Source organism: Coloeus monedula (genome assembly GCF_965178545.1).
Source record: "Coloeus monedula genome assembly, chromosome: 1".
Lineage (NCBI taxonomy): Eukaryota > Metazoa > Chordata > Aves > Passeriformes > Corvidae > Coloeus > Coloeus monedula.
Genome location: NC_138781.1, coordinates 51261533 through 51275943, shown reverse-complemented (window position 1 = coordinate 51275943; position 14411 = coordinate 51261533). Strand labels below are relative to the sequence as shown.

The 14411-nt window shown below is 35.6% G+C and overlaps 1 protein-coding gene across 1 annotated transcript in view; it reads left to right on the top strand.

The window, feature by feature from the left end:
- Positions 1 to 14411, top strand: part of CNTNAP2 (contactin associated protein 2) — a gene marked incomplete at its 5' end in the record, with an annotated part of 1036243 nt that overhangs the window by 453071 nt on the left and 568761 nt on the right. Inside the window, one exon of the mRNA XM_082287522.1 lies at positions 9228 to 9375. Coding sequence (XP_082143648.1) covers positions 9228 to 9375 — 148 coding nt within the window. The remainder of the gene's footprint in view (positions 1 to 9227; positions 9376 to 14411) is intronic.

Genomic DNA, 14411 nt, shown 5'->3' with positions numbered 1-14411 from the left:
GGCCAGGCGGGCTCCCGCCGCTCCTCGCTCCGCTGCCAACACTGCGGCTCGCGTTGCCCCGCATGCGGGAACTGCCTCGCTGCTGCTTGGAGAAGGCTCGGTGCACGTGGCCTGGGCCGCACGGTCCCTGTGCCAGGCTTCCCTTCGCCAAGACACAGCTGACATTGCTCAACAGTCTCGGTAATTAAATAATACTCACGAAAATATTCTTCCATCGGCATATATTTTGACTCAAAAATTAACTGTGTCCCAATGGTGTTCCAGAAGTCTTTGGTAAGAATCACATCCCAAGAAACATAGAAAAAGTTCTTAAACAACCATGCAAGTAAGTGTTTCAGTTCTTTTTGAGCTTGAATCAAGCTAAAACTTACAAATCGTTGTTCAAGAATCTTTTCAAGTTTAAGATAGATGTCCATATGCAGCTCTGAGAGCCAAGAGTCTTTCCACGGATCCTCCATAGTTTAAATATGGAATAGCAAAACAAAAACAAGAAGAGGAATCCAAAGTTTCTTTACTCACAAATCAGTCACTGTGCTTAGGGATCGGGGATTGTTCTGCCCGCAATTCTCTACCATTTGTTACAGCAGGGATACTGTAACACAATGTATCAAACAAGGAGGCCTGTGGAAAAGAAATATATATGGACAGATTCCTGATAGCTGTTTCAGAGATGTTTATTTCCCCAGCCACATGGCCAGGATCTGCCAAGGAACTGCTCCAGTCACAAGACCCGTGGGTCCTTCCCCCACACAGGGGAGCACAAAACAACCAATGGGGAACAAGGCTGACCAGGGGCAGGGAAACCCTGTGCCTCCCGCCCAGGGCCCCTCTCCCAAGGCCACATGGCAGGGGGGAAGGGACCCCGATAAATTAATACAGAATAACCAGACTTTATTTCTCACAGATTGATTTACAGTTGTATTCTTGCAACTATTTCAGATATGCCACATTTTGTTTCACAGTTATTTCTTGCATGCTGATTGTTTAGTCAGAATGGCAAAGATCTGGAAAGTAGCCTCTGGACTCTGCTGTGAATGAAACATAGGAAAACTATTCATAACTGAGAAAAGTTTATCTTAAATATTGACCATCCTGATTTACTTATGGCTCAAATTGAAAGACTATAAAACCAGCAAGCGCAGTAACTTTTATTTATAGATACAAAATGAAGTCACAAATTGGTATTTTCTATCATGGGTGAAGATTGTTGTTTAGATTGCTATGTAACTAATTAAGAGCTCGAAAGCTTTATTTAGTTGCTATGTCCTTACTTATGCACTAGATGATTCTCAACAGTATTTAAAACAGATTTTGCCTTTGTACTTTTTCTGCAGGGTGTTTGAGTCTTATAATCTGATGCACTAAGTCAGGGGGTGTGGAATGACACTGCTGAGTTTGTGCTTTCCTCTCCTAAGTGCACCCTCCCGTAACAGCCTCGACTGTTTGGGTTGCAAGTAACCCAGCAGAGTAGTAGGGCTGTGTGGAAGAGATACAAGAAGCTTTGAGACAACAGTGGTGCACAAGGAGTAAATACTGTTCTGGAAATTACTAAAAAGCTATTTTAAAATCATTAAAGTGTGCAAAAATGTCTAAGTACATCAGTAGTAGAGAGGAAAAGAAACCAAGGACCGGTCTGGGTTCCTTTGTGTTTGACCTTCTTCTCAAGGTGAGAGCTCCTGTTGCTGCTGAGCTCTGTGCACCAGCAGCCAGTGATCAGAGAGCTGTTACTGTTATTATTTCAGTAACAGTGCAGTTGTGCTTAGATTTCTTGGAAACACATTCTTCCTGTCTCTCTGTCATTCCACAGGAGATGCAGCAGAAGTAATTTTTTCTGTATTAATGAATAAAATCTCACAACTCCTGTAGAGAAAAGCGGGTTTTATTCTGCCTGCACAACCATTTCACACTGATTTTTGTATTCTTTTTCTTTTAACATGAATGTCAGTCAGTGGGCAACTTTTGGAGCTAAGGTGTTGATCACATTCTCTATTTTGTAGAATACATTTATTTTGTACACAGGAAAATTTATATTTTACTTTGTAGCAGCTGAAGAGTGGCAAGTTTTTAATTTAGTTCCTATCTCCCACTTTGCTTCACTGACCACAAAAGGCTCAGATTTCTAATTTAGGCACCCATGTGAATACTTGACTAGGTGCTTTAGCATTATTTTATTTTTACAACCCCATAAAATAATTTAATTTTTACTCCATATTTTATATGTGGAACCAAGATTAAGTCAAAACTACCTGATCATTTTGTGTCTTCCTGGAACTATACTAAGTGCCACAGAAAAACTTTTTGCAACTTACTTGTCTAGCATCACGTGGGAACTGTCACAAAGAGAATCTGGCACCTGTGCTGTAGGGCACACCCTATCTGTTACCTTCATGGAAGATGGCCCATCCCCATCTGGCAGACCACAGGCTTAGGCACTGTGCATGCTTTGTTCTCTCATGCTAATAAAGGCACTATCGTAAAGATACCAGTCTTATTCATTATGGAACCTCAAGTTGCCCCCAGAGTGGGTCCTGCAATGTCTAGGAGTTAAAATCTGTTTAGTTTATTTAAGACTAAGAGAAAGATAATGATTACTCCCCGAAGTGTTAAGAAGTTTTTACTAATAATGCAATCAGTTGATCTTAACAACAAAGATAAAACGTTATCCTGTGGTGGGAAGGTTGTATTTTCTCAATTTAAATCAAACTGTAAATGCTGAATATTAAATCTTGGGAACAAATTGCCAGAGACTAGGACAGACTTCCATTGGCAAAATTTTTCAAATCAAGCTCATGTGTTTTTCCTTGAATTTAGATATGATTAAAAATGAAGAAAACAAAACACAAAAAAGAAAACAAAACACCCTAAAACCTCAAGGTATTTCAGCCTCAGTTATTTAGTGTATCAGGATGAATAATCACAATTTTCTCTCTGGGAATCATGTGAATCTCTGGGGAATAAATAGCAGGTAACTATGTAAATAAATTAATATCATAATGATATTCAGGAATTCATTAAGACCCTGTAGGAAACAATAATTCTACTAGCAGCGTTGACTTTCCATCCCTAATGATATTTTAATATTTTTTGTGTATAGCTTAGGTTTAAAAAAATTTTAGAATGCTTCCATTTTATGCCAAGTGGAACAAAATCTGTATAGTTCAGCATAGGGGTTGAAATTTCTTCTTCATTATGCAGGCCTGAAAATAATCTATTAGCTTTGAGGATATCTGTTTTAGAAATTTTTCATGTTATGTTTGGTGCCTTCACCAAAAGGGAAAAATGTCTTTGCCAGTGAGATATTTCACACTTCTCTGGAATATTATTCAATTTCAGGATGTAAAGAAACATGACACTGTTGGTGTCTTTGCTGTGATGCTATCTGTGATGTCCCATAAAATAAAATTTAACAGTATCCATACGTCCGTGTCTCCTTGTTCATGAGTCTAAAAGTTAGAGGAATAGGGTTATTAAGGGGAGTTCTGGGGAAAAAAAAAACCAAACAAAACCCTCCAGTCTGTATACATGAGCATTGTCAGATGTCCACCTCAAATCTTCCAATAATACAAAGTTAGCAAAGGGTTCCTGTCCAGTCCTGGAAAGAAGTCAGTTTCCCTAGCAAAATTTACAGATAATTTGGTAATATTTCTATTAATAAAAAAAGTATGAGCAATTGTACGTAGAAGTATGAGAAAAGCAATTAATTCTTGGGTTTGGGGTATACGAGCAAGATGGAGAGGTAGTTCTTTGTTTGTTAAGAATTTTGGCTTTAGGCTTCATTACTCAAAGTAAATTAAACGAAGATAATATCCTACAACAGTGCCAGAAGATAAAAGCATGTTTCACTTACATCCAGTTACTGAGTCATGTTCTGGAAGCAGTAGTTGTGAGGGTGTGGGGATTTTTGGTTTGTGTTTGTTTGCTTGTATATAGGAGTTTCACTTGTTTCTTTTTTAAAAGAAAAACTTCAAACATCAATACATTAAATTAAAACTCACAGATTTTTTATAATGAAGCTTGTATTTGTAATTTTTCTTTCATCTGAAATTATGCTCAGGTATCATATCTTGCTCTTCAATTCTCTGTCTTTAAATTTTAAAAACATTTTTTAGGAAACATTATACAGAACTGAAATCCCTCCAAGTTATCTGTGAATAGCAAATGACATTATTCCTTAAAAATTTTTTGAAACTTACAGGTTCCTTGAAGTTCTTGTCAAAATAACAAAAAAACACAGTTTCTGTGGAGGAGATTGAATTCTTTTTAAGTAAAGCAGTAGTTATCAGGTTGTGTAATGTTACCCTAATTTGTTCTAAAGACCAATAACATTATTTTGCTAGATCATTTAGTTTTGTTTGGAAATGTGAAAGGGTAAAAGGCAGTAAATAAGCTTTTGGCTTTAGTCTTTGCATGTAATGATGATTCCATGATATTATTCATTGAATTATGATGCACACATGGTTAGAATATGTTTTCAGCATGCAAAGACAGAATTTGAACCTGTAAGTAAACTTCCTAGGAATCAGTAGAGAATATAAGGGTGTAAGGTGAACAAAAAGATGGATCTGATTAAAAAGTGCTAGGACACGTTTTGAGCATAGAACAAAAGAGTGTACTCAGTTTTAGTGAAAGCCTGCTAGTAGATGTTCCTTACTTTGAGTATGTGAGTAGTTTTCCAAAAATTTTTGAGTACTTCACACATAACATAGGGGATTGTTTATATATATATGTATGCACACACAAATATATATAAAACAGAGAAATGTGGCTGAGGGAATTATGTGGAAAACCACTGAAATTAGAATTTACTGCTAGCACTCAGAATCAAGTTCATATGAACACAGCATCATCAGCATTATAATGTTTAGTTGATCCACTTGTTAATCCTGAGCTCATAGGAGTTCTGGTCCTTCTATAACCACAAATTCCAAAGATGAGATCCAATACGTGCTGAATCATTTGAGGATTTCATCATTTGTGATAAGGGAAATACCTGCTGTTGCTTTTAATTACATTCAAATACTTTTCTTTCATTCAGATGCATTTCTGTGTGAGGTGATTATGCAGGATGCTGTAGAAATGTTGTTTAGCTCTGAACATGTTTGTTTTTAGGGAAACTGTAGTGTTACTGATTGCACTGTTCATTGGAGAGAATGAAGAAATACTCCTTTGAATAGAAGATTACTGCTTCCTATCGCCTGTTTTTACTCCACACAATGGCACCACATGAAATTAAAGCAACATGTCAAAACTGAGCTGAAATGGAGATAACCGACATCTGTTGCTTTCTGATGCATTAAATTTTTTCTCTTTGTTTGCTATTATTCTTTCCTTCTGCAACCTGTTTTTCTGTCATGTTTCTTTTTATCTCTTTTTTTTCCCCCTTCTCCTTGAAGTTAATCTCTTAACATTCTCCTTTACCCAATCCTCTTATTCTTGTGTGAGTTTGTATGACACAGTTGGGGTGTGTTTTCATAGGTACTGAGCAAAGAAATGTTTCTCCAGCAAGGAGGAATTGATGAAGTTCAGGTTTTGCCTTTTTTTCTTCAATGTTCATGTGGTAAAGCAGAAACACATTTTTGGAACATCTTGTCTTCTCTGAAATCCGCTGTGGATTTCAGTCAGCTTGTGCAGAACCAGTACGTGATGTGAATTTTTCTAGGGCCTCTGGATTTGAACTGCCCTGCAGTGCCAAACACCATCCCGCTGCACTGCTGGCCAAGACCTTCCAGCACCCAGCCAGCTCTGATCTGCTTTTTGATGGTGCAGGGTCTTGAGAACTCAAGTGGAAAACAGTTTCTAGATTTTCTTTGCTTTGCAGGCTGGCAGCCATAACCAAAGCTGTCAACATCTTGTTTTTGTAATCATTCTAGTTTTTGAGTTTTTGAAAAAATTATTTGGTTTGGATTTCGGGGGATTTTGGATTATTTATTTTGGGGGATTTTCTATAAAATAAAATTTTTAAGATTTAGTCACCTTCATGCTTAACTCACCTTGGAGTCCCAAAGAAAAATCCAGTTATATTTCCTAAAGACATATTCTGGCTGCCTGTGGATGTTTCTGTATTCTATAATATGGTACTTCTGTTTCCTATTTCTGCCATGTATAGAGCTATAGTACCATGGAACACAGACTCTGTAGTGTTTTTATATTTCAGTGTCAAAATAAAGCTAGAAGCAGAGAAGCTTTTTCAGAAATTCAGAGACATAAATTATTCCTTCCTTTGCTAAAAAAGCAAAATATAATTATCAAGAGTATAACAGTAAGTATAAAATTAAAGTAGTGAAAAAAAAGCACTAGTAATTTTAAAAAGTTATGAAAAAATTTAGTAGTTCCTCTTAGAGGAAAAGAAATATTCTCCTATTCCATGCATTGCTCTATTTTCACATCATCCTAGAAAGAGCCTCCACTGAAGTAATTTTAGTACTTCTCTCTGAATAGATCATTAATTTGGATAGAGAATTTTTCACCTGAATTAATTCAGGTGAAGAATTAATTTTCCTCTTAATTAAATTAAGTTCTCTGGTATATATGTGATGATATTTTTCAGTGAAGTACAGGGCTTTTCTCTGCTTCACAGAGAGCTGAGAGATTACAAACATCTTTTTGTTTACTTGGTTTAGGATCTAATCACCATTCTTTCACCATTTTACTCTTTGGTTAAAGTAGGAGAACTTGCACTGTTATTCACTTAATAACATTTCAGGCATTTCTGTGCCTCATTATTTCAGAGATAAATTTTTTAATGCTGAGAATTTCTTTTTAATCCTTCATTGCAAAATGCATTTTCCTAAAAGGAAATTTTGTAATGTACTTCCTTTATCCATACAGTCGACTGTAAAACTGTTGTAAACTGTCCTATTACAGAAAACTAAAACCATTTTTGGCCAGTTTTACTTACACACTACTGTTAAACTGTATGTTACTTCATTACAATACTTATATGAATTTATAATTTAGCTCTAGCATTTTTAATTATTGATTAGAATATAGTTGTTCTTTAAGTATGGGATAAAAAATTGAGTCTGAATCTTAATTTTCCATAGCTTTCCTTCCAAATTTCCCAAACTCTTACCTTCACTTTTGTCCGGAGAGAAAACTGTTTTAGTTATGCAAAGAGAATTATGCTGAGTGTCTCTACGGTGTCCTTACGTACAGTGGGGTGGCTGAATCATATTGGTAAAGCCAAAGGGAAATTTAAAGATCACACAACAATTTTTGCTGTAACTTCTCCTGAATGACTGATCATTTATTTATTTATTTTAAAACTTTATTAGTTGGCCTGTTAAAATATGATACCTGTCCTGTAAACCTGCCCTGTTAAATTTTTAAAATTATTTGCAGCTAAACAGAGTTTGCTCTTAAGGAGCGACAAAAATCTCGGTGAATATTTTTGAAAGCTCCATTCATAATGTTCAAAAGCACTGCTTAGAAAGGATTTTGGGACTTATTTTCTTACTTTTCTTAATTCTTATTATGTTATTGTCTTGTGGAGCACTACCTTTGAGAAAAGTGGTTGTGGCTAATAACATTCCCAGTCTTTTCATTGCAATGTGAACTGAAATATGAAGCAGCTTACAGAAGTCAGTATCCAAGACAAGAAGAGAAATGATTTACAGAACAGAAAATTTTGAAGTTGGGCTCATGAGATGGTGTTTTACAGACAAGTGAGCCATTTTGATCATTTTGCCAGTTTGGGTTAAAGAAAAAAACATGATACCTGGCAAAAATATTTAAGTGATTTAATGAGATTAATAATCTGAAATAATTGTTTATTTATATAGGTATTTCCACCTTTTTTCTGAAAAAAATAGTTTTGCAAGGAGGCTTCTTACTGTAAATTTCTATATTTTATTTATTGTTTTGGCCAGAGATTCACTCCCTGTTTAAAAAATCCTATTAGAGATGTGGGTCTAAATTATACCTTTAAATCTTTTGGCCAGAAAAGGAGATTTTACAGCAATTGTGCATAATTTTCAAGCTCCTTTAAATTGATTTTTCAGTCTTGCAATAATGGATTTTGGCCTGATATTTGCATTATCCACAAAGTGTGTATGACTGTTCCCCATTTATTTAAATGAAGGCTGTGTTTAAAAGATACTGTTCTGCAGGAGACTGAATGGAATGTGCTTTATTAATCTGGGACTGCCTTATTCTCTATGGACTATGTTTATGCATTCAGCAGAGGTTACTGATTCATATAGCAATAGGAACCCTTGAAATGCCATGTACCTGCTGAGATCAGCCCTCTTTCTGGCAAAGGACTGGTAAAGCACAAGTCAGGGCACAAAGTTTGGAGAGCTATAGAAAATAATTTTGATTTTGAGAATTGTTTTCATCAATCATTTAATTAAATTATGTAGAAAATATCATGTCTTCCTATATTCAGCTTCCTTTGACCGTAACATTTCTGGGAGATTAAAAATAACCCAAATAAGCCCAAACCAAAGCTACCAGCAAACCTCTACATTTAATGGGGTTTTGATAAGATTATGCCAAGCATCATAAAATTAAGCCATTCCCAAATGGAATTTGCTCTTGAACTATGAACTATTACCTTGCATGCTCACTAAAATATACATTTTTAAAGGAATCAAAATTTTTATTTCCTCCATGAAGTTCTGTGATTCCTAGAAGATAAGAAAACAGGCAGCTGCTTGCTCAGTAGGATTTTTTGTTGTTGTTCAGTGTACGCTTTCCTTTGTCTTCTCTTGCTCAGAAGAGAGAACTGTTCACTTATACCACTTGAATATATAAGTACTTCAAAGACACTAATTAATGTCTCCTACTAACTTATCTGTGAAGTGAGGAGTGCCATCATCATCATTTAGTACATCAATAGCTGCAGCACAGAAAAATTAAGGTGAATGTAACTGTTAATGTTATAATTTTGTGAGTCCACCAAAGAAGGGATCCTGTGCATCTTCCTTACATCTACGACCACCTGGGTCTACTATGCATGCCACAAAATAATTATTCTTCTAAGATATATTTTTTTAATAAGTAGTGTCTGAGCATGTAAATAGCTATTCCTATTACTGTAAACAAAAGACCAACTTGAATTTTATCTCTTTCAGTATTTTGATGACTATAGTTTACAACAGTAGTCCTTATTCTTTGGGGTTTTATTCCACGATTGGTATTTATTATATATATATTTTCTATGTATTTATTTGGATGCCAACCGTATAGACACTAGAATTGGTTTTTTTTTTCCTTCTTTCCCTTAGGCATTTCCTGGAAATACAAACTCTGACAGCGTGGTCCGGCATGATTTACAACATCCAGTTATTGCTCGCTATGTAAGGATAGTTCCTTTGGACTGGAATGGAGAGGGCCAAATTGGGTTAAGAATTGAAGTCTACGGCTGCTCCTACTGTAAGTTTTTCCATTATGATCCTTTCCCCCCCCCCCCCCCCCCCCCCCAAATAAAAACTCGCTTTGGATTTTGGATTAAATGCAGATCTCGAAGACTTTTACCTTAGTGACAGGATTGGTAGTTGTGTTACCCAAGACTTCAGGAAATATTTGTTGGAACTTTAATTCTGAGTTGATAGTTTGTTCTTCTCTGGAAGATGCGACATTGGAATTTGCGATAGCTCTTTGAAGTTTCTCCTTTTCATTGTCGTGGTTTCTGTTGTAGAAGGCTTTGGTTACTGTATAAGCTTGATTGGTACATTTGAGGAAGAGATTGTATTCAAATGTCATGTTGGGTCTTGAGGGATAAAACAGAAACAGGACATAGTTTATTGCCTGGTACTAGAGATAAAATTAAAGCAATAAACAAGAATTCTATCAGAATAGTTAAGATTGTCTAAATATGTGACACATTTTTCTGAGATATTTCCTTGAGTATTTGAATGTGACTTCAGAATTTCTTCTGAAATCTGGGTGAGCGATGGGTACAAGTGCTTCTGTAGTTAAGACCAGAACTGATAAGGCTTTAAGAAAAGTGAGGTTAGTTTCTAATGCTCTTCCTTCAATCCAGGCAGTTCTTAAGTCTGCAAACCTGCAAAACTGAGTTTATGATGTCCTATTTCTATGTATTTTTTAGGTAGTATCCGGGACTTGTTGGTACTTTAGCTGGAAGATGTTATTTGAGATTTGTCATTTAATAACCAGACATTAGAATAAAATGAAGATGACTCATCACTGACTTCATTGGGTGACATAAGACATATTGGAGCCCTTTGCCATTCTTAATAGCAAAAAAAGAAAAATTGTCATTTCAGTTACTTTTTTGATTAGATTAGATTAGATAGTCAAAAGTCTACATACTTTCCTTCAACACCAATAGAACCATGAAGAATAGCATTTTTATATTTTTTCTTATTTGCATACAATGAATGTTTTAAAAATGTGTATTGAATCACAGAGAATTTCCAAACATCTGCAGGAACTTAGTTGAGAAATCAAATCAAGTTTGCTGTAGTGTTGATGCTGTGTGTTGGTGCTGCTGTGCTGGGGGTACACATGGTTGTTAGATATATTTGCAAAAATACAAGAGCAGGAGCTGTTACAAGACAAAGTGTAATGGTTTTAAACTAATAGGGAGTCAATTTAGATTAGATATAAGGAAGACATTTATTACAGTGAGGGTGGTAGAACACTGTAACAATTTACCCACAGAGGTGGTGGTTTCTCCATCCGTGGAAACAAAGTCAGGTTGGCTGGGGCTCTGAGCTACCTGATCTAGTTGAAGATGTCTCTGATCATTGCAGGGGGATTGGACTAGATGGCCTTTAAAGGTCCCTTCCAACCTAAACTGTTCCATGTTTCTACAATATCTGTTACCTGAGTATCTGCAGGTTACTCTAAAGTTAATTCGTACTCAAAGAGAAACTGAACCTCTGAAGTTTTAGGTACAGCTCTGATTATTCAGTACATGGCTCTTAATAAACAAGCATTTACCATCATACTGCTAAAATGTTCTACATGCTGTTTTAAGTATACCAGACACTACAGCATGGCTAATTTTCCAGCATAATAAATACTTTCTTCTAATATACGTCCTTGCTTGTACATCAAATGCAAATTCAGGAGTTTGATACAAGAAACCAACATCTAGTTTACTGTCAAATATAACTCTCTTTAACAGAAGAAAATGTAGCAGAATCAAACAATAAACCTGATGATATTTGCTGCAATATTTACACATAAAAATGGCACATTTTGATGAAGAGAACAGACAAAATACTGTAGGTACACAACAAGATAATTTTAGAGGCTTAAAGTAAATGTGAGAAAAAGTAAAACACAGCTTGCTGACAAAGTTATTTTCATTGTTTGATGAAAATTTGCTTGCTTGCTGAACTTTTGGAGGAGAATCAAAAGCATCTGCCAAGGACACAATGTATGGAACCATAAAAATACTGACAAAAATACGTCTTCACAGAAGAACTACGATGGCCCAATGTAATTTCGTAATTTTACTGAGAGAGTATTACTGGTCTGTTTGTATTAGAAGTGATTTCAGTAATAATTGAAGATTTCTTTTTAATGTAATACTAAAAAGAATATATTCTGGTTTTATGTGAATAGGGACTTTTCTTTTAACAACTCTCCTATAATACAGTGTGGTTTTTACCTGCAGGAATTGGGCTGCTCCCAAAATGGTATAAGTAGAGCGCAGCAGGGAGGTTGAGAAGAAAAACTAAAAAATCACTGTGTTAAGAGAGAGGAAGGCAGCCCTTTGGTATGAACACTGTAACCAGGGAGTACTGTTTACAAATTCCCAGCTTGTCTTCAGATGAATTATTTGGAGCCAGGTGTAAATGCTGCACCATTCCATGTAGATGTGTCCTTTGGCAGAGGCCAAGTTTTTAAGCTTACGATTAGAAGTGCACATATTTGCATATAAATATAAGCACTGCCAGTGTGATTTGCAGATTAATCTTGCTGTCATTTAAGGAACTGCCCATTTAGATAATCACCAATTTTAAAAGCCTGATTAAAAGACAGACTTCTAGTCAAATCTGCCTCAATTTTTGGAACTATTACCTAAATAAAAGGCTGCCCAATATATCATAATTCTAATTTTTCTTTTAGTTAATAGATAATGTATTCTTTTATTTAGGTATCTTCAGATACAAAAATCAGATTTTTCTCACATTGCACACAGGGTTTAATTGGGAAGCCATACACAGTGGCTGTAAAAACTCTTTCATTGCACATTGTTGCAACCTGGTAATTAGCCTCAGACCTTTAAGAAAAATGCTTCCTCATATTGAACTGCTTATTCAAACATCAGGTCACTAATTGCCATATTTCTGGTTTGTATTTTTTTTGTATAAGCATTTAAGATGCACGTTTAACTTTTTTTGTACAAGGGGTAAAATCCATGTCCTTCCTTGCCCAGCAAATCAAGTTTAAAAAGAGATGTGTTTTCCAGAGAGTAGCAATTAGAGTTCACATCTGTACCCTGGAGAAGTTAATAGCATTACCAAATCTTCTTCTTTTAGTTTTGGTTTGCTTAAAGTTTAAAATCTGTTCTGTCTTTTAAATTTTATCTCTATATTTTGTGTAGATGAGATCTGTGGGGTTGTCTTCTAACAGAAGAGTTCACAGAAGTCACCAAAAAAGAATTAGGGCCTTACTCTACAACAAGATTCAGAATGAAATTTATTTTGTTTCTTTTTCTATAGTGCAAAACTGACTATATCTTATTTTTAAAAAAATATATTAAAATTGGGTAAAGAACTTGCTCGATTATATTAATGGAGAAATTGCATGAGCAAAATAAGCTTGAAAAATCACAACAAATAGACTATTAGACAACATTAAAAAACACTTTTTAGTCAATGGGACTTTTAGCTTTTATTTTAAAATTATGTATTTCATAAAAGCTAAAGGGGAAAGGGTCTTTACACTTTAAGTGACATCATATATCAAAAAGCAAGTCACAAAGAAGAAAGCAGTACAACCAAAGTCAAAATATTCACTGAAATCAGTTAAATGAAAACTGATGGCTGAGTTTTATTCACTCTCTTTTGGAGAGGGAGAGCAATGGCACATGACACGGATCTTCCACCATGTCCATTTTTATGAATTTTTGAGATGGGCAGCAAAGACATGGCATCTGGAGGCCATGAGAACTATGATATAGTACTGTTACTACTGATTAACAAGCTCCTGCAGGAGCATTGCAATATGAATAGTTCCCTTAATCTCCATCCTGTGGCAGATGAATGCCTACCAAAAAAATGCAATAGGCATATTATTGCATAGGCTTTGGCTACACTTTCCAAGGTAACTGTAGGAGGCCTTCTGGGTCATGAAAACCTATGAGTGGAAAACACTCATGATACCTTTATTCACCGAGGTGTTTTCATATGGGTGTGCTGATTTTCTGGATCTAAACAGTACATCTGTATTTTTTGATGCAATTGCCCATCCGATGGTAAGAATTTTGAAATTCCAGATGATGCACTTCTGAATTGTAGGATATACTTAAAAAAAACCCAAATAACACTTGGAGATGGCAGAAAGCCCTGCAAATACTCAATATACTCAAGGCAAATAGGTGGCAGGAACAATTATAAAGCTCCATAAGTGGCTGCAAGCTGAGATGTTTGCATTCACTGACCAGCTCTATTTGCTAATACTTAGGAAGCAGTGGGACTGAACAAATGTCACATGGCCTGTATTTGCAAACCTGCTCTTTTTCAGATATTAGCTCTACTATTTGTACCGTACTATGTCAAATGTTACTGTTTCAGTTTTCTAATTGGTGACCCTCCTTTTTTTTTCAAGAAGGAGGGAACAGAAGGAAAAATAATAACAGTCCTGTGGTTATTCATGAAATAATGAATATTTGTATGGTGAACATTTACTCTATGGATGGTAAAATGATCAAAACTTTGGTCATGGAGTCCTGTTACAAGGACTAAAATAAGATTTGGAGATGCTCTTAAGGGGTGAGCCAAATGAATATTTGCAAGAACTGATTAGGAAGTATTGAAGTAGCAAAACCTGCGGGCTGAACAGATCTTTTGGTTGTTGTAGTTAATCATGTTTGCCTGCAGTGATTTTGAGTTAAAATACTGTTTCCTTTGACAGATAATTCTGCATTCAGCTATACTTAGCTGCTAGGAAATGTACTTATTTGAAATCTGCTTAGCTTGGTTTCATGCTATTGGCACTAAATAACTATCCATGTCTCATATGCTGTCTCCCATGGTTGTCATACACACTTAAAAGAAACTTCTACATTGTCTGGAGCTATCTGTTGCATCCAAATATCAAAATGACTGATTAAGGTAGATGAAAAAGCTTCTTTATTTCCCTTTTGTTGAATCTCATCAAGTTTCACTTGGCCAGATTCAAAGGACATTTTGTTTCACCAGCACATAGCATAAAAAAAAGCACGATCCAAAGTCCCTTGAAGTGTCATGATTCCTATTGAAATACACTGT